The 18,220-nt window shown below is 51.2% G+C and overlaps 6 protein-coding genes and 2 non-coding genes across 8 annotated transcripts; 6 read left to right on the top strand and 2 right to left on the bottom strand.

The window, feature by feature from the left end:
* Positions 1–530: 530 nt before the first annotated feature.
* ALT_9191 (DUF202 domain-containing protein) lies at positions 531–1,424 on the top strand (the record flags this gene model as incomplete). Its single annotated transcript, XM_033559789.1, has 3 exons — positions 531–897; positions 1,025–1,308; positions 1,356–1,424. 3 exons carry the CDS (start codon positions 531–533, stop codon positions 1,422–1,424), a joined length of 720 nt encoding a protein of 239 aa, XP_033415680.1.
* A 799-nt stretch (positions 1,425–2,223) lies between these two features.
* Positions 2,224–5,645, bottom strand: ALT_9190 (uncharacterized protein; the record flags this gene model as incomplete). The annotated part of the gene is made up of 4 exons (XM_033559788.2): positions 2,224–2,368; positions 2,438–2,955; positions 4,492–4,801; positions 4,855–5,645. The coding sequence occupies 4 exons, from the start codon at positions 5,643–5,645 to the stop codon at positions 2,224–2,226; spliced, it is 1,764 nt and encodes a 587-aa protein (XP_033415679.2).
* A 937-nt stretch (positions 5,646–6,582) lies between these two features.
* ALT_9189 (uncharacterized protein) lies at positions 6,583–7,004 on the top strand (the record flags this gene model as incomplete). The annotated part of the gene is made up of 4 exons (XM_033559786.2): positions 6,583–6,597; positions 6,648–6,718; positions 6,768–6,854; positions 6,911–7,004. The coding sequence occupies 4 exons, from the start codon at positions 6,583–6,585 to the stop codon at positions 7,002–7,004; spliced, it is 267 nt and encodes an 88-aa protein (XP_033415677.2).
* A 564-nt stretch (positions 7,005–7,568) lies between these two features.
* Positions 7,569–7,653, top strand: ALT_t189. Its single transcript is given in 2 exon segments — positions 7,569–7,604; positions 7,618–7,653. It is a non-coding gene; the product is annotated as a tRNA-Ala (tRNA).
* A 1,477-nt stretch (positions 7,654–9,130) lies between these two features.
* Positions 9,131–10,330, top strand: ALT_9188 (putative FMN dependent dehydrogenase; the record flags this gene model as incomplete). The annotated part of the gene is made up of 1 exon (XM_033559784.2): positions 9,131–10,330. One exon carries the CDS (start codon positions 9,131–9,133, stop codon positions 10,328–10,330), a length of 1,200 nt encoding a protein of 399 aa, XP_033415675.2.
* Positions 10,331–10,436: 106 nt separating this feature from the next.
* Positions 10,437–12,540, bottom strand: ALT_9187 (putative C6 transcription factor; the record flags this gene model as incomplete). Its single annotated transcript, XM_033559783.2, has 5 exons — positions 10,437–10,796; positions 10,844–11,123; positions 11,177–11,600; positions 11,650–12,387; positions 12,447–12,540. The coding sequence occupies 5 exons, from the start codon at positions 12,538–12,540 to the stop codon at positions 10,437–10,439; spliced, it is 1,896 nt and encodes a 631-aa protein (XP_033415674.2).
* A 507-nt stretch (positions 12,541–13,047) lies between these two features.
* ALT_t188 lies at positions 13,048–13,118 on the top strand. Its single transcript has one exon. It is a non-coding gene; the product is annotated as a tRNA-Gln (tRNA).
* Positions 13,119–13,615: 497 nt separating this feature from the next.
* ALT_9186 (glutamate decarboxylase) lies at positions 13,616–17,903 on the top strand (the record flags this gene model as incomplete). The annotated part of the gene is made up of 7 exons (XM_033559782.2): positions 13,616–13,815; positions 13,859–13,886; positions 13,945–14,577; positions 14,621–15,159; positions 15,210–15,306; positions 16,399–16,503; positions 16,554–17,903. The coding sequence occupies 7 exons, from the start codon at positions 13,616–13,618 to the stop codon at positions 17,901–17,903; spliced, it is 2,952 nt and encodes a 983-aa protein (XP_033415673.2).
* Positions 17,904–18,220: the final 317 nt, after the last annotated feature.

The raw sequence follows: 18,220 nt of genomic DNA, 5'->3' as shown, positions 1-18,220 counted from the left end.
AGATGGAACTTATTCCGCCACCGCAACGTGACGATAAGAATGATATTTCCTAGAGGACTCCGTAGTTAAGGAGAGTATGGATCAGGGGCAGCTTCAGACAATTTAGTCATGACCTCATCCAGGCCAATTCCATGTTTCAGGGGAATTCCATGTGTTATCTGCAAGGAGGGTGGACGTGGCTTGACCCGTCAAATGTCGGCGCAACACTCGGAAATTCATTCCTACAATAACTCGTGGACATGACGGTAGATTGTCCACACCGCATATTGTACAAACCCCGATATGACCAGGAAAACACTCGATATCCTCTGCCAAGTTAATTGTGGGAACTGGGACTAAATGGGTCGGCGATCAACGGCCGTGCCTTATTGCCTGAACCGGCCGGATTCGCCGACCCAAACAGTGATGGGCCTAGTACTTAGCTCGATCTCTACCCCAGACACAACCCACCACTCATCCTCCTTCCCCATCGCATCATCCAAGCCCGCAATGACAACATCGCATAAGCCTCTTCATCTTTCCTGACAATCATGGGAAACCCTTCTGCCGAGCATGCGCCTGCCGCTGAGCCCTCCTCCTCGACCTCCTCCGTTTCCGGCACTCACCAATCGAGATTGCAGTCGCCGACCGAGAGTGAGGCCTCGCGACCGTCCGGCCATGGCGTAGAGACAAGAAGTTGGTTCGAACTCCAACAATTCCCGACTCAGGATGACCAGCTGGATGATCTCTCATCGGGATCGATATCTTCGGGGGAATACCGGGTCACTAATCGTCGCACGGTATCCCGGAGTAGCTCCAGTCGGCAGCCACGCAAGGGGGTCTTCGGCTACATTCAACGGTTCTGGGCGAATAACGTTCGTTTGACGGTGCCACAGAAGAGCAACCGTGACCATTTTGGTATGTATGCTTATTTCTGATTTATCGCATTGGATGGAGTTTATTTCCAAGGTCCATTCTCCGTCTGCGGAGTCTCGCCTAACAATGGTATTAAGCAAAAAGCAATTCGAAAACTAACAGCATCTAGCGCTGGAACGAACATTCTTGGCGTATATCCGTACCTCGGTCACCGTTGCCATGCAGGGTGTGTTCGTCGCTCAGCTGTTCCGTCTACAGAGCAAGACCGCTGACCATACTCGCCTCGGTTACTATAGAGTTGGGATACCTCTTGCGGTTACCTGTCATGTGGTTGCAATTCTCGTCGCTCTGATGGGAGCGCATCGGTTTTGGAAACAGCAGAGCGCTGTGGCGCATGGGAAGGTCTATGCAGGGGGCTGGGAGCTAATCTGGATAGGGATTTTTATTGGTCTGGTAGGTATGCTTCCTTCTCCTGGGTGAAAGTTTGCTAATGGATACAGGTGAATCTGGTGATTTTCGTACTCTCCATCGTTATTGCGGTCGGAATATCGAACGACAACAAGAGATGAGGGCTATGTTTGTCGCATTGTACGATCATTGGTCTGACAGACCGGATTCTGGCTCAACACAATGATCGATACGTTACTATCAAGGATTCGTCTTCTCGTCCTTACCCTCATCCAATTTAGTTTGGATTAGACGAGGACGAGAAGGCACTGCATCAATCCACACTACCGAAATCGGAAGGCGGCTCAATTGCGGAAGCGAACATTCAGCTGGACGACATCGTCTGTATCAGCTATGTTCCCGACAGAAAGAAAAGCCAGACCCGTGCTGATCGCAACTCCCCACGTCACAGCACGCGTACTCCTCACCTAGGGTCCCTGCGAGATGAATCTCGATTTCTTTCTCGTCCTTGGAGGCGGAGTCCCCACAGTGGAGGTCTTTTCCGAGTTCCAATGAGCCACCAGCAGTTCCATCACAGGCGGAAATTTCATGCATTCCACGGCAGACCGATAATATCCTCATTATTCGACTGGATGGTATGCGTTACCCCCAGCTTCCGCGAGAACGAACCCATTCTTGCCTGGTTGGATAAACGCAATATGTGGTACATCAGATGAGTCCTAGTTTAAGTGGAAGCACCACCAGGATGGGACGAGTCAACGTGCAGATGCACTCCGGTGCCCGGAGTGTAAGAAATAATCGATTGGATATCAGAATTATTAAATTAAGCATGGGTATATGGTGGTATCATCCGTCGACGTCATCCCCGTCGAATACACTTTTCTCATCTCCCAGTGACAAGCAAGCTGGGATATCATGGAACTAATCCACAACCGCTCGCCAGGGGCATTGACATCATACCTATGGAACCTCGACTGTCTGCATCTGGGTTCCCTCCGTCGCAGCCCCCTCCCTCTTCCTCATGCTTGCGAATCCGGGGGCGTCACACTCCAGAATCCCCAGCATGGCAAGAACGACGATGACGAAGAGCGCGACAAAGAGCAGCCTGCTCACTCGCATTAGCCACGTCAACCTCTTCCGGGGTTGGTTAAACGAATGTGAAAAAATAACATACCACGAGAGCACCGCAAACGCAATCACCGCATTATAGTAATCGGACGAAGCGCCCAACCCATCCAACTTGGCCGCGATGTCCGCAAAGCACGCGAGCCAGAACACCATCGTCACGAAGTAGACGCCGCCTAGCACGCCTGTGATGATCGAGTGGAGCCGTGTTCCGGGGGCGGCCTTGACGCGCAAGAACCAGGGGAGGAGGAAAGCAGCGACGGAGACAAGCATGGTCCAGACGGCAGTGAAGATCTGGAAGGCGAGGATGCCAGGGACAGAGAACTTGATGGTCTTGTAGGAGTACCCCCAGGCGCTGGAGCTGTCGTAGACGGGGATTTTGCGCGAGCCAGTAGAGACGGCGGCGATGTGGCCGCCGAGGCCGAGCTCGATGAGGGCGAAGACAAAAGCGACGCCTAGGAGGACCGGGGGGATGATGGCTGGGAGGCGCATTTTGTTATTTGCGAACAAGCTGCTCCGGTCTTTGTGATGTTGACGGAGAGAAGACGCGCAGAGTGGCTGCGCAGGCTGTATTTAATAGCTTTTAGATCAGCCTCATGACTGTCGCTTGGGCTAAAGCTCGTGTCGCGGGATGATGCCTCTCGACTTGGCCTTCCAATCACGCTAGGAGAAAATCGCCTTGCCGTTGTTGACTGGCCAAAGCCAAGCGCCACAGGAAGTGATTGCTCGTATTCCGCAGATCAACAGATCAGAACTGGTAGGAATGGGATGGGATCTGCCGGTGTCTGATTTGCGAGATTTTTGCCTTACAGTAATAAGAAAGGTAAACATCGTGATAATGGAGATAAGTGGAGATGACTTCGTATGTAGGGTTATGGAGCTTTGGATGGGATGGGGCTAGTTATCGGATAGCCTCAACCTTCTTCCCTGCTTTCCTTGTTAGGGAGGATTTGCCTTTCAGTTCTGGGCAGATCTAATTTAGTGTCTCGCTTCTCGTATCCCTTTCCGGATTTATGGTTTCTTTAATCAGCCTTGTGCAGCCTTGCGCTGGAGGCGTGAGGCTGAGGCTGAGCCTGATGATATCAATGCCTTCAGCATGGCATCAATAAGGTCTGGGAGCTGTCATACGACGCACCGGGAGACAAGTTTACTGGTAATCACAGCTTTGGCTTGTTGACAAACTTGCATCTGTTGGAATAGTGGAGATGATCAGCAACGGTTCATTCCGATTCAGACTCAGCCCTGGAGGCTATTCTAGACTGATTTCTTTTTAAAGTTTTCACTCTGTTCCTGTGGACCTTTCAATTGTTTGATTCGCAGTCAATGAGTCACTGCACACGCGCAATTAGCATGAGGACCCTGTGCCTTTGAGAACCAAGGTCAGGGTCCGTCTTCCTAATACCCGACCTGATAATCCTAGTGCATCTACTGCCATCCAGCTTCTTTAAATGGCGCTGCGCCAAGCCACCGAAGCGAGACTGACCGTTTTCAAAAGGAGCATAGGGTTAGTTGACAGATACATCTGATGATCCGACTTGGACCGCACAAACGCCACACAGTAATTCAGGTAAGCTTCTCAACCTCTGACCGACCTTCTAATTAAAGGTGAAACTGTAGAGCCTGGTCCAATTGAACCACTAGAGTAGACAATCTCGTCCCGCTGGGCAAATAGCAGTATATGATCCCACTACATCGTAGAGCTGTCTTGATGGGTCAGAATTGACCATAGGAGTGTAGAGTAATATGGCTTCGTAGTTTGATACTTACTGGATTCATGAAGGCACGGACTAGCCTTGCGAGTGCCAACCGATGCTAGTTACATATCTTGACCTGAGTCCTTTACTCGCGGTCGTATACAAGTATCTAGCTGTTCTCATCAGGTAGTTCACGACCGTAAAACGTCGTGTATCTATAATGCCATTGACACTAACCAATGCGATGTCTATAGAGCTAACGGTCTTCAATGTAGAGGCAGGCGCGTCAAAGAGAAGAAACACCCTTGAACCCCAAAAACGGAGACGGTATTCTCTGACCATCCTGGTACAATCGCAGGATAATCGGGTTCAGCCACACCGGCGTTGCCCAAAGAAAAAAAAGACCTACCCAGACATATCCGATAGCCTTCCTCCAACGGTAACCCATCCGCTTGATCATTCCATGGCAAGTCCACCACACTAGATTCTCGAACGCGATGCCCGGAATCTGCAGACAGAAGAACCACAACGCTCCGCTCTGGTCCAGGGATACCCCGAAGCCCAGATCCATGAGGAAGTGGACTAACCCCGACGTCGCAAACGCCATAATCAGCCGAAGACTCCTAGCCACAAACCCCTGCGGGAGTCTCAGGACGTCGAAAAGCAGGAAATCCGCATTGGATGTGACCAGCTTGCGCAGGATCTGATGCCAGGCGATTCTACTCCGATCAGTATGTAGGCGCAGCAGGAAAACGATCACTGAATCACTCACCCCCAAACCCGCGTCAGCGAGTACATATCACCCAAGTCGCCGAAAACCGGCGGCCAGTCGACGGGCTCGTACGCCCCCACCGCGACGAAGAACATGGAGAGAAGGCTATACGTTCCCAGTATAGCCGCTCGCGTGACGAAGCCAAAAGAGATGGTGAACAGCATCTGGACGAGCGCGCGGCGCGCAGTCCATTCCTCCCAGGTAGGGAGTAGCACGTTCTTCGAGCCAGAAATCTCGGAAATCATACCTGCGAGACAAGCATCACCCGCATCGATAGTGCAGAAATGCAGCACAAGCAGCGACCCGCAGACTTTGGCCGCACACCGGCGCAAAAAGTCCCACTTGTCCGGGACGAATCCCGGGTCATGCTTGTCGAACGCGGGGACAGCGCGGATCTGCCAGGGTGTATTAACGCGACGGTAGTTGAAGGCCATTTCGACGGACCAGACGAGTCTTCTCCGGTAGCTACTGTCTGCAGACTTGCTTTGACTGAGTTTCGTCTTCCATGCGATCTGCTCATCGAATGAGGCTCGACTCAGCACCAGCAGGTCGATCGCGTTGAGCACGTTCACCCAGCACATGGCGGCTAGGGGTCCTCGCGCGCGAGTCTCGGCGAAGGTCTGCCGGACTTGAGTCTGGAAGGAGTAGGCGAGTGCGATGACAATTGCAGTGACAGCCGGTCTAAGTTTGGAGTATGGCTGTGTGAAGGCGATTGTCCACCCTGTCAGGAGCTGGACGAGAAGCCACTGTGTGAGCGGGATGCTCCATGCTGATAGCGAGTTGAGATCCATTGATGATTTTTATGAGCAGGGGAGGTAGCTATGGAATATCAGTGTATTTAAGACTGGCCATGCAGTCAAGTCTGTTCAGCTGCATGATGAAGTGTTTGATGTTTGCTGATATTTTTGCTTTTCATTGTGACGATCCTTGGCGGGCTTTTTTTTGTTGCTCAGCAATGGGAGCAAGACCCACTGACTATTGATTTTAATTCAGCTGGGCCGCTACTCCGTAGATAGAGAGATGGATTGTCTAGTTTATGAGAAGTGAATGATTGAATCTGATTGGGTGATTATTGCTGATATGGTCATGCTGAGTGCTTATCCCTTGCTAAGACACCAGCAAGTTGTAGTGTAACCATCCCAATGAAATGGCATAAATAAGCATAATTAAGCTAGAGTGAGGATAAACCAGACACACATAATTGATTGAGTATCTTAATGGAAAATACATAATGTAGTGTGATCGTACCATGGTGAGTGTTAGCACCAATCAATAGTGAACCTCATATACCACTCTAGGAATGGGATGAGACGAAGTCAATTGATTGAAGATATCGTGATACATCAACTGATTACATTAGATCTGCCCATTATCTCACCACTCAGAATCATCCGTCAGGCCACCCGTGGATCATCACCAACTCAGTCTTTCCCCGCAAAGCAAATCATCGTCCTTTGACCAATGCAAGGCATCATGAAGTATCCATGATCTCACCACCAAAGGTCACATCCAATCAACTCCGTATACAGAATATCGCTCAACCGTCTGATTGCGTGCCATCAAACCATTTATCTGGATCGTCTCCAGACGCAATGACCATTGCATGTTTGTCATCCGTCATCTTTTGCGGGGTTGAACGACCGGTATAAAAGGAATTCCTACGGTCGCGTGTCTCTCAATCAGCCAGAGAACAATCAATTCATTCTGCTGCAACCACCAACCACCACAATGACCAAAGACCTTGTCAGTCAAGTAACCCCCGTCGAGTATGGAACCTCGCTAACCGTCTCTAGAGCTTCGACGTCTACTTCTCCAATGAACAAGCCCACGCTCGCTTCGGGGACGGCAAAACCCTTGCAGAACAGTGCGTTAACTCGTCATCACTTGTTAGCTGCATACTGACCGTTACATAGTCTTCGTGAAATCTACGAAGGCGAAGACCTCATTTTCCCTGATACCTTTGAACACAGCGACACTTCTCCCCCGGTGCAGTACTTGACGTAGGCCTCTCCGTCGCCCAGAACCACGTTTCCACAATCATACTAAGTTGATACAGTGTTGAAGCACCCGACGATATGACTGTCGAGGAACTCTACGAGGTAGAGGTTCCTCCTGGATTGATGGTGAGGATTGAGGAGTTGCCGCAGTAGTGGTGCTCGTCTTTCCTCACCACCCCAAATTGAAGTTTTTGTTTAGTCATTACGAGATATGATGTATACCTAGGAAACTATTATATGGAGTGTAGTATATGTTAATCAACATGTTCCAATTTAAGTGTATGGGATAAATGCAGGTCTCAGCCATTGGATTGATGTGACCAAACAACCAGTGGTGTAATAACCCATGTTACACTGATTAGGTAAAAAAAATGGTACATCAGGCCATAATCAAGAGATCTTGCTCTATGATATGAATCTATGGATAGACGACCAGTCCATCCAAGTAATGTTACACATCAATCTAATGCTCTTAGCTGACAGTGCCTGTGTGATCAGGAGCTAACGCCTTGCTTCCATTCTTGCAGGTCTTGATTCCAATTCCCATGAACTTCCTGAGACAGTGTCAGTAAGACACCAGTGGCACTAGCACTCCCCAGTCTCGCATGGCCTGACATCCCGAGTTCAAGGAACAAAGACACCCTCACTAAGCTAGTGGTACTTTTGTATGCTAACCTGCCATATATTTTATTGAAATAAAGCAAATACCAATAAGAAGGGCTTGTGGTTTAGGGGTATAACGCTCCATTCGCATATGCAATGGGTCTTGGAGAGGTCCCGGGTTCGATTCCCGGCGAGTCCACTTTTTTTCTTTCCCCCTTTTTTTGTATAGGCAATATCTAATTCAAAGCTATCATAGAAAGCATGCAGCCGAATATGGTTTAGTTTACTATATAGACCAATAAATAGATCACCTTAAGTAACAGAATGATGCATTCTAGGCTGAATCCCTGTTTTATCATCCACTGGCCACTGACCATTGACCATTGATGCATCCCGTCAGGCCATGCAAGCACTGACAAATATCCCTCATATTCATGTCTTTTCCTTTTGCTTCAAAATGCAATGCAAAACAAATGCAATTATCCAGCGTATAGAATACGACTCGGTCGTACCACTAGGTGAGGTAAGGCCTTCTGGGATGCATGTTTGCCTTGCTTAACTGCAGTCGACGGGTATAAAGTCCAGCCCTCCCATCCAACTCGCTGATCCTGATCAGCACCCTTCACTATCACTTACACTCTCAAGTAGGTCATGTTCTCTTTAAGTTTCAGTAGTTACTGACAATACGCAGAATGAAGTTGATTTACCTGCTTACCTCCCTCACTGCTATGGCTTTGGCTGCGCCAAGTCCTCTGGGTGAGTATGTGTGCCATCCAGAAGCGAAGACCTGTGCTACAATATCTGGCCCGATTGGAGTGTGCTGCCCTGGGCTTAAGTGTGTATATATTAGTCCGGATCTAGGGGTGAGTACAGTGTAATCTGTGATGGGCATGGCTGATTCTTGAATTTTGCTAGGTTTGTCAGCCTAAAGATGAGTCCACTTGACTGTGAATGGTAGCAGTGATGGAGGCAGCATGACAAGGATTCCTGTAATATACTTTGTCTACCTTGTACTTTTAGTGTTTAGAGCATGTTAAGGTATTCCCTGCTCAAGTCCTGAGTCCTGACCACTGATCCCCTTGCAGGCACTCATCCCTTGTCAGCTGCAGTGCAATCCTTAGAGATCTAGTCTATACTGCCTAGGGTAATGGAATTGTTTTCTAAAGCATATTACCTGCTGATACTCATCCTCTAGTCTGCAAGCATTGTATTCCTCACTTGAATGTAATAAGCCTGGACTAGCACTTCTATTGACATAAGTATATATACTGTTAGTATGCAGCTGGATAGTCTAATAAACAGCGACGAATACTGATCAACAGAATACGAGACAGTGAAATAATTCTACTGATATCCATGGAGTCAACTTCCATCAAGTCAGCACTTGGTAAAGACGTCCCCATTATTGCATCATGCCGTGGGTCAGCCCGATCCATCCGGTTTGGTCGGCAGCAAGAATCAGGTTACAGCTATAGACCATATCAATGATTATATCACAATACAGTCAGTTGTTCAATTCCTGTTTTGTTTATGTCAACAGGATAAACCGTGAGAGTCTGGCTGACATCGTCAGAGTACAGTCCTTCCGTGAGATACTTATTTAGAGCAATGACGTGGTCCCTGCAATACAAATGCATCAAACCTTCAGTCCTACTGCTAAACAAAAAGGTAGAGCCATGGCAAGCGCCCCCCACACCTACGGCAACGAAGTCTACGCCAACGGCCTCCAAAACATCAAACCAGCCATCAGCTTCAACCCGCACGACTGGGAGACCCACGCCCGCGACCTCCTCTCCGCCGACAGCTACAGCTACATCTGGGGCTCCGCCGGCCTCCGCGAAACAGACACCAACAACCGCGACGCCTTCCGCAAATGGGCGCTCATCCCGTCACGCCTCGTCAGCGCCGACTTCCCCTCCCTGAAAACTACAGTCCTCGGCCACGAATACGACTACCCCATCGCCGTCGCGCCCATCGGCGTGCAGCGCATCTTCCACCGCGACGGGGAGGTCGCTGCCGCAAAGGCAGCGAGCGCGCAGCACGTCCCGTATATCCTGAGCACGGCCTCGTCGACGAGTATCGAGGATGTGGCGGCGGCGAGCGGGGACGGGGCGAGGTGGTACCAGCTTTACTGGCCGCTGCGCGAGCACGATGAGATTACGGTGAGTTTGCTGCAGAGGGCGAAGCGCGCGGGGTATAGAGTGTTAGTCGTCACGCTGGACACGTACATCCTCGGCTGGCGGCCGTCGGATCTGAATAACGGGTATAACCCGTTTCTGCGAGCGGACAAGATCGGCGTCGAGCTTGGTTTCTCGGATCCCGTGTTCCGCCAGCGGTTCAGGGAGAGGCATGGGGTGGAGGTCGAGAAGGATATGGGTGCTGCGGCGGCGGAGTGGGCGCATATGATCTTCCCTGGGCGGAGTCACTCGTGGGAGGAGATTGGGTTCCTGCAGGAGCATTGGGATGGGCCGATTGTGCTGAAGGGGATTCAGAGTGTGGCGGATGCGCGGCGGGCGGCGGAGGTCGGGGTGCAGGGAATTGTGGTGTCGAATCATGGGGGCCGGCAGCAGGATGGGGGTATCGGGTCGCTTGATGTCTTGCCGGAGATTGTGGACGCGGTGGGGGACCGGCTGGAGGTGCTGTTCGATTCGGGGGCCCGGGGTGGTGCGGATGTCGCTAAAGCGCTGGCGCTCGGGGCGAAAATGGTGCTGATCGGGCGGCCGTATGCGTATGGGCTAGCGATTGCGGGTGAGGCTGGGGTTTCGCATGTTCTACGGAGTATCCTTGCGGATCTGGATCTCACGCTGCACCTGGGGGGTATCAAATCGGTGTCTCCTCAGCATCTCAATCGGTCAGTCTTGCGTCGAGTGAGGTAGAGAGCACAGTTGCTGTTGACAGGGGTCGGGAAGTGTCAAACGTTCAATGATGTAGCCAGACTGTCAGGATAGATACTTGCAACGCATAGAGAGCGAGAGTACTCCACTAACCAAGTCGACTCTCGATCCACCCCAGGAGATCCGTCCCATCGTCTAGCAAGATCGACTCCCCATTCAACCAATCCACCGCTACCGCATCTGCAGGTAGACCAGAGGGCAACGGCGGCGGATTGGCCGATAGGGCTTGGTTGAGGACACGAGAAAGGATACGGCGCGCATGCCGGCAGATGTCGTAATTTCCCTCATGTGGTCGAACGACGTATTGGAGGTAGGATGCAAAGACGCTCAGGTTCTGGATGGTTTCGGGCCGTCGGAACACCGATGGAGCAGGTCGTGATGACCCGTCACCGTGGCACAGCAGCTCGATGGCGAGGACGCCAGCAGCCGGGATGCCGAATGAAGTCGCCTGCGTGGGTGAGAACCTGCGGTTTAAGGTTTGAGAAGTGGACTTACGTTCCATCCTATGTTGTATGTCCCAGTTCCCGCTGCAATCTCCCTCCCGATGAGCTGAAGGACGGTGCCGAGTATACTCTGTGAGATATTGATCAAGGCATCCGATTCATTCTGGGAGCGTCTGACAAGTAGACGGTAGAGAAGAAAGTCGCTGTAGAGGAAGTCGAGATAGAGAGGAATGAGGAGACTTCCACTGTCCTCGGAGTTGACACTGCCAGGACGCCAGCGAAGGAAACTGGGGAGTTCCTCCCAAGTTCTGCGGGAGTTTTCGAACACCTGCCTAGACATTATCAATAACGGCGAGACGATTACAGATATGAGTCTTGAACTCACTTGGCCTTCCGGGCAAGGTCGTCGACACAGCGAATCAGCGACAATTCGAGGATTTGCTCTTTAATTGAGCTGACCAAAAGAGCAACTCGCATCCACTGGGCCGGTTGGATGACACCTTGGCTGTTCCAACCGTTCGCGTCCAGTCTGTTGATGGCGGCATCACGAGTAGGCGGGCCTGCAAGGATCTCGTCGTACCGTAGATCTAGAGGAAGTTGCACATCGCAGTATCTCCAGATGATCTGGGGCGGTCGTCCAAGGAAAGTGGCGAGGTGCTTATCCATGATATACGCCGCCGCCATCAGACGTTTACGGAGCTCCACCAGAAAGAATGGCATGCGCGCGACGTGTTTGGACTGGTTGAGTCCGAGAGTAAACACCAGAGTGGACAATTGGGCCATCTTTCGCCACGCTCGATAATCTTTACCTGTCAGTATAGCGAACTAGTTCTACAGAATAAGACGACAGGGTCATACCGTTGTTACCATAGACCAAGATCAGCAAATGGGTATGCTGATACAGCAGCCAGCCCAGCGGATCGTGAACTAAGCCTGAGGCGTCGCAAAATTGAAGACAAGCATCACTGGCAGTGGCCGCAAGCACCCCCAGTGATCTTTGATCCGCTAATGCAGCATCTGCTAACTGAGATACAGACTTCCAGTCTCTCTCCAGCATTGCACTTTGCCCCACAATGGAGAAGATCAACCCGATACCTTCCCATCGATTGGAGACATAACGAAGATATTCCTCGGGTGTCGTTGGCGGACCAACCTCAATCAGCTTCGAGGTCTCGTGAGACAGCTTCTGGGACCACCCTAGCAGGTTCTCATAGTACCGCTCTTTTGCATCCCGGCCATTTGCCAGGAGCCTGTGGGAGTCTTTCAAAGCTGTAAAGATCACGCGGACGAGCTGTTGGCCGACAACCCAACCTTCTGGTGAATTGTCTGAACGATTTTCCGCGAGAGTCTCGTAGAGCGACAGATTCTCAAGTAGGGTCAGCAGTAGTCGCGCACCCAGCTGAACCTGCTTTGGACTCCAGCTGGGCCCATTGTGTTCCAAGGTTGCCAGCGGCGCGAGGATCCCGTTTAGATACTCTTCGTTCTCGCTGAACACGCCAGAGTCGCTCGTCAGTCCCGAGATCCCGGGAGGCGTGACCGATTGGACTTTCTTGTCCCAATTGGTGTCGGAGCTTGCAGGCATATTTGGCGAGGAGACTGGATCAGAATACCAGCTCCGAGCCATGGGTGAAGGATGATAAACACAGACGTCTGACTTTCCACGGCGAACACACCGTTTGCATGTCGGGGTGGAATGATCGCAGCGTAGTTTTGACCTGCGGCAAGGCTCGCAAGATGTCTGCATGCCATTTTGACGAGGCGAAGACATGGCTGTGTGAGAAATGGACCGGTGAGCTGAAAGTGCAGGTGATGCCGTGATTAAGTAGACTCGGGACTGCATGATGCCCTCTATACGTGTCAATGTGCAGCCTAGATGTTAATGTCACAGCGTTGAACGGGGAACCACATTGCCGATGCTGAGACAAGGATCCTCCAAGATGAACCCCGCTTTGACAAGTTACCAGTTGTAGAGCTCGTCAGGTAGTACCGCTTCGAGGCCATTGACGATATGTGTGCAACAGCAGCATGATAAAAATAGAAAGAAACATTCTAGGGTAGCAGTCCAGTTCTCAATTGTCCAAATGAAACCATTACAAAGAGTTGTAAACTATAGGTATCTTACTATTTGACTGGAATTGAGGGTCAAAATACCTGCCTTGAGATTCTGACTACCATCCATCAAGACAAAAGATGTGAATGTGCGATATTGTAGTTTTGTAATATAATGCAAATATGCTGCAAGTTTTTCAACAAGTGGGTTGTTTTTTGTAATGGTTTCACTCCAGATTCTGATTCTGGCAATCTTGGTTCGATTCCGAGCACGACCTCTCCGATTTCTTTTTCTTTTTCATCCTGTGTCATTCATTATCTATCACTGAATCACATTATCCTCTTCTTGGCCAACAATTATCTGTTTATGTTCTCCCTCTTTTTGTACTTAAATAACTTTCATAACTTTCCCTGGGCTATTATACGATGAGTTAATCCCTCTTAGGGAAATTGAATATATATGACTAGAGCGGATGAAATCATCAACCCTTAATCACGCCCTTCAATAATCGTTACTGGACTTGGAGATGAAGCAGCAGATCGGCACTTACAGAAGTAGGTCCTGGATACTCCGGCTGCAATCACCATGTGTATAATTGAATGCCCAAGCCACAATCAGGACGTTTGGTACTCTTGCATCCCTATGACCGATATCCATAGTGGTGAGGTCATCGCACCCCGGCACCAATCTACATCATAAATGTACCAAACCTCGCGAGTATCGGATGTAGAACCTAACTTAATTATCATCTACAATCTCCCCCCAATTGACAGAATGGTACACATCAGTCGAGTACAGAAACGCCCCAAAGGCCACCCTGCCAGAGAAGCCGAAGTGACCGACTATGTCTATGGCACCCACTTCGCAGCGCAAGACCTGCCGCACCATGAAATGGCAGAGCGCGAAATGCCAGCGAGCGTCGCGTACCGGTTAATCAAGGATGAATTGAGTCTTGATGGGAATCCATTGCTGAAGTAGGTCCTCCGTGAGAAGGTTATGCATGCTGACGGAGTCCAGCCTGGCGAGCTTCGTCACCACCTACATGGTAATCACCTTAACCCCAAAATAAAGGGTCCCTGTTACTGACAGCATATTCCGTATAGGAAGACGAAGCCCAGAACCTCATGACCGACGCGATGAGCAAAAACTTCATCGACTACGAACAATACCCGCAAACAGCCAACATCCAGAACCGCTGCATCAACATGATCGCGGACCTCCTTCACGCCCCAACCGCCGATGGTCCAGACGACCAAGACTCCATTGGCACATCAACTGTCGGATCCTCGGAAGGGATCATGCTAGCCATGCTGGCGATGAAGAAGCGGTGGCAGAATCGCCGCAAGGCTGAGGGCAAGGACAGCACACGCCCGAACGTCGTGATGAATAGCGCGGTGCAGGTGTGCTGGGAGAAAGCGGCGCGGTATTTCGATGTCGAGGAGAAATATGTCTATTGCACGGAGACGAGGTATGTGATTGACCCCGAAGAAGCGGTCAATCTGGTGGATGAGAATACCATTGGCATTTGTGCGATCTTGGGGACGACGTACACGGGCCAGTACGAGGACGTTAAAGCCATCAACGACCTGTTGATCAAAAAGAAGATCGATTGTCCGATCCATGTAGACGCTGCGAGCGGTGGATTCGTCGCGCCGTTTGTGAACCCTGCCCTAGAATGGGACTTTCGGCTGCCAAAGGTCGTGTCGATCAATGTATCCGGTCACAAGTACGGTCTGGTAAGTATCTTCACCTGTTTCCAGGCGTCCCTGACAGAGATAGGTCTACCCCGGCGTCGGCTGGGTCTTCTGGCGTTCAGCAGAATACCTCCCCAAAGAACTCATCTTCAACGTCAACTACCTCGGCACCGAACAAGCAACTTTCACGCTCAACTTCTCCAAGGGCGCCTCCAACATCATCGGGCAGTACTACCAGCTCATCCGGCTAGGCCGCCACGGCTACCGCTCCATCATGCAGAACCTAACGCGCACCGCAGACCATCTCGCCGCAGAGCTGGAGAAACTCAACTTCATCATCATGAGTGATGGCGCAGGCGGCGGCCTCCCCCTCGTCGCGTACCGGCTTCCATCCGATGAGAATAGACTCTGGGATGAATATGCGCTGGCGCATGTCCTCCGCCAGCGCGGGTGGGTGATACCCGCGTACACGATGGCGCCGCATAGCAACCAGCTGAAGATGATGCGGATTGTGCTCCGGGAGGACTTTAGTATGGATCGGTGTAATGTGTTGGTTGAGGATATGAAGATGGCGATGAAGACGCTGGAGGAGATGGATCGGGCAATGATCGAGCAGTATATTCGGTATGTCCTGCTGCTTACTTACTGATATCAGAAGCTGACGGATCCGTTAGACACTCTGGGCGCCATTCGCTATCTGGGAAGCCCGATCATCCGGTTTATCCGGGCGAGAAGCATTCGCTTCAAGGGAAGACGGGAAAGACACATGCGGTGTGTTGATTAGCAGTACGGCGATATCGGCGATAGCAACTGTTCAAATCAATGGCAAAAGTGCATTCGATAGTATTCCGCTGCAGATGCGTATCCGCAGTTTGTAATGGCGCATTGGATAGTCAAAACCCCTTGCGTGATACTCTTCGCCCCAAAAAGTCTGCCTCTTTCATATGAAGTGCCAGAGCTCATTCGCTTGTTGACGGTCGTATGGCAATGGCCGAAGACCGCTTCCAGTACCAGCAGGTCTTGCATGTCTTGGACACCGTGACGAACTGGCGGTAAACAAATCCGTATGGAGTAGCCCAGAACAATCGGTTGATAAATATAAGCGAAGACCCACCTTCGTCAGAAGATGTAGTCTAGACGTTTGAATTGACGTAGCCGAGTAAATTCCGTTAACATTCCCCACTCGCTGTAGGGCAATTGACAGGTTCTCCGAACCGTGGTTCGGCATCATAGACTGGGGAACTCGGTAGAATGGAGGTATTCTAATGATGACCTTCAGTGCATAGTATGTGCACTTATCGAGGTTTCTAAGTCAGCTATCTAAAGGGAACTTCGCTTGTTTACAAGATTTCGTTTCTTTCTACCGTTCTTGTCCTGGTTGATGGATCCAAATGGTTGACGCAAGGGCGGGCAAGTATTGCATATGATAGATGGGAATCATTTCGACAACAACAACAATGCCCAAAGATTATGCAAGTATATGCCGGATCCGCCGCTAGCAAACTCTGAATAAGCAGTTGGCGACTCTCTTTTCATGAAGGAGGCGGAACAAGCCAAACTTATATAGGGCAAGCTTGACCGTCTGTTGCTGCTGCTAAAGATTATATGCAGTAGTTTATGGGGCACCTCCATTGGAAGAACCTTAACTTCAGTCTTGCGCTGCATAGAATGTCTGACCGCTATGTGATATAGTATGATATGAAGTGAAATGCCATGTTGGTCTTCAATTGGTGCTAGGCGATCAATTGATCGAGGATCTGTGCAGATCACATCAGAGATTTTCTACCGTACCTTGCCCAGGACGATCAGCATGTCCGTTTCTTTTCTTCTTAAACTTCCGATCATCCTGATTGTAGTCAGTAGGCAGGAGGCGAAGCGTATGTCAACACCATGGAGTTGTGGACTCTACTCTGGCTGTTAGCTGCCACCAGGCATGTACAGGCGAAAGCTGTATTCGCCCATTTCATGGTAAGGATAACGACATTCTGGCCATGTTGAATGATGCTAATATCGACCAGGTAGCCAACGCCATCAACTTCACGCAAGAAACATGGACCAACGACATCTTCGCCGCGCAGGCCGCGCACATCGACGCCTTCGCCCTGAACCTCGGCTACGGCCTGCACAACTACGAGCTCATCCTCAACGACGCCTTCACCGTCGCCCACCGAAACAACTTCAAGATGTTCCTCTCCTTCGACATGGGCCAGGGCTCCCAGTGGCCCGCCGACGAGATCGTCCACGTCATCGACACCTACGCCACCGGCAGCGCATACTACAAGCACCACGACGACAAGCCGCTCGTCTCGACCTTCGAGGGCGGCCAGAGCGCCGACGTCTGGAAGGACGTCCGGCACAACGCGCAGTCCGACTTCTTCTTCATCCCCGACTGGTCCTCGCTGGGCATCGAGGCGGCATCCAGCAGCCCCGTCATCGACGGCCTGATGAGCTGGCACGCGTGGCCGACCGGCGCACACGATATGAACACCACGCTGGACGAGGAGTACATCGCGGCGCTGGACGGGCGGCCGTACATCATGCCCGTCTCGCCGTGGTTCTACACTAACCTGCCTGTGTTCCACAAGAACTGGGCCTGGCGCGGGGACGATCTCTGGTTCGACCGCTGGCAGCAGGTGCTCGAGCTGGCGCCCGAGTATGTGGAGATCATCACCTGGAACGACTACGGCGAGTCGCACTACATTGGCCCCATGCATGAGGACGACCTGGGGATTTTCGCGGTGGGCGATGCCCCCTTCAACTATGCCGAGGGGATGCCGCATGATGGCTGGCGGACGTTTCTGCCGTACGTGATTGATATGTATAAGAGCGGGGGGCAGAATGCGAGTTTTGATAAGGAGGGGGTGGTCTCGTGGTACCGGCTTAATCCGGGCGGTGCGTGTATGAGTGGGAAGACCACGCCGGGCCAGCTGAGTGTCGAGGGGACAAACACGACTAGCCCGAGGACCCTCATGCAGGATAGGATCTTCTATTCGGCGTTGCTGGAGTCGGCGGCCGACGTGACGGTGAGTATTGGCGGGGCCAGCAAGACCGGAAGCTGGGCGGATACGCCCAGCGGACAGAAGGGGTTGTATCATGGAAGTGTACCCATTGACGGGATGATGGGGGAGGTCGAGGTGACGCTATCACGGGCTGGCGAGCAGATTGCCCAGATGAAGGGCGAGGCCATCACCACCGACTGCCGGAAGAATCATGGATACAACAACTGGAATGCGTGGGTGGGGAGTGCAATGGGCGAGAAGAATGTGACATCTGGAAAGACTTCATCTGATGACAAGGAAAGTGGCTCGCAGAGGTCGAGACCGGCGATAACATTGTTGCTGGGCTTGGTCTTGTTGGCGCTGGTGTGAACATGTGCAAGATATCAGCGATATCCGAGGCATGATACCGACCAATACATAAGAACTGTTATGATAATTCTATAATGATAGTAATATCCTGGGCAATAATAGATGGCCATGCCTCTTTCAATGCACCGCAAGGTCTTCCATTTTGGGCAGGTTCTGGAGAAGACAAGGAGACTGAGGCACCGGCCAGACAGACCCATGGAATACAACAATCGGACTGTTCGAGTGACGTCTTCCGACGGCAGATCTCCTCAATAATAGATTAAACTGTTGGTCTATCGGCGATCTGTGAAGAACTACGGAATACCCACAGCGACGTC

This window comes from Aspergillus lentulus (assembly GCF_001445615.1).
Source record: "Aspergillus lentulus DNA, contig: Alt17, strain: IFM 54703, whole genome shotgun sequence".
NCBI lineage: Eukaryota > Fungi > Ascomycota > Eurotiomycetes > Eurotiales > Aspergillaceae > Aspergillus > Aspergillus lentulus.
The sequence above is the reverse complement of the archived record's forward strand: the minus strand, read 5'-3'. Positions and strand labels throughout refer to the sequence as shown.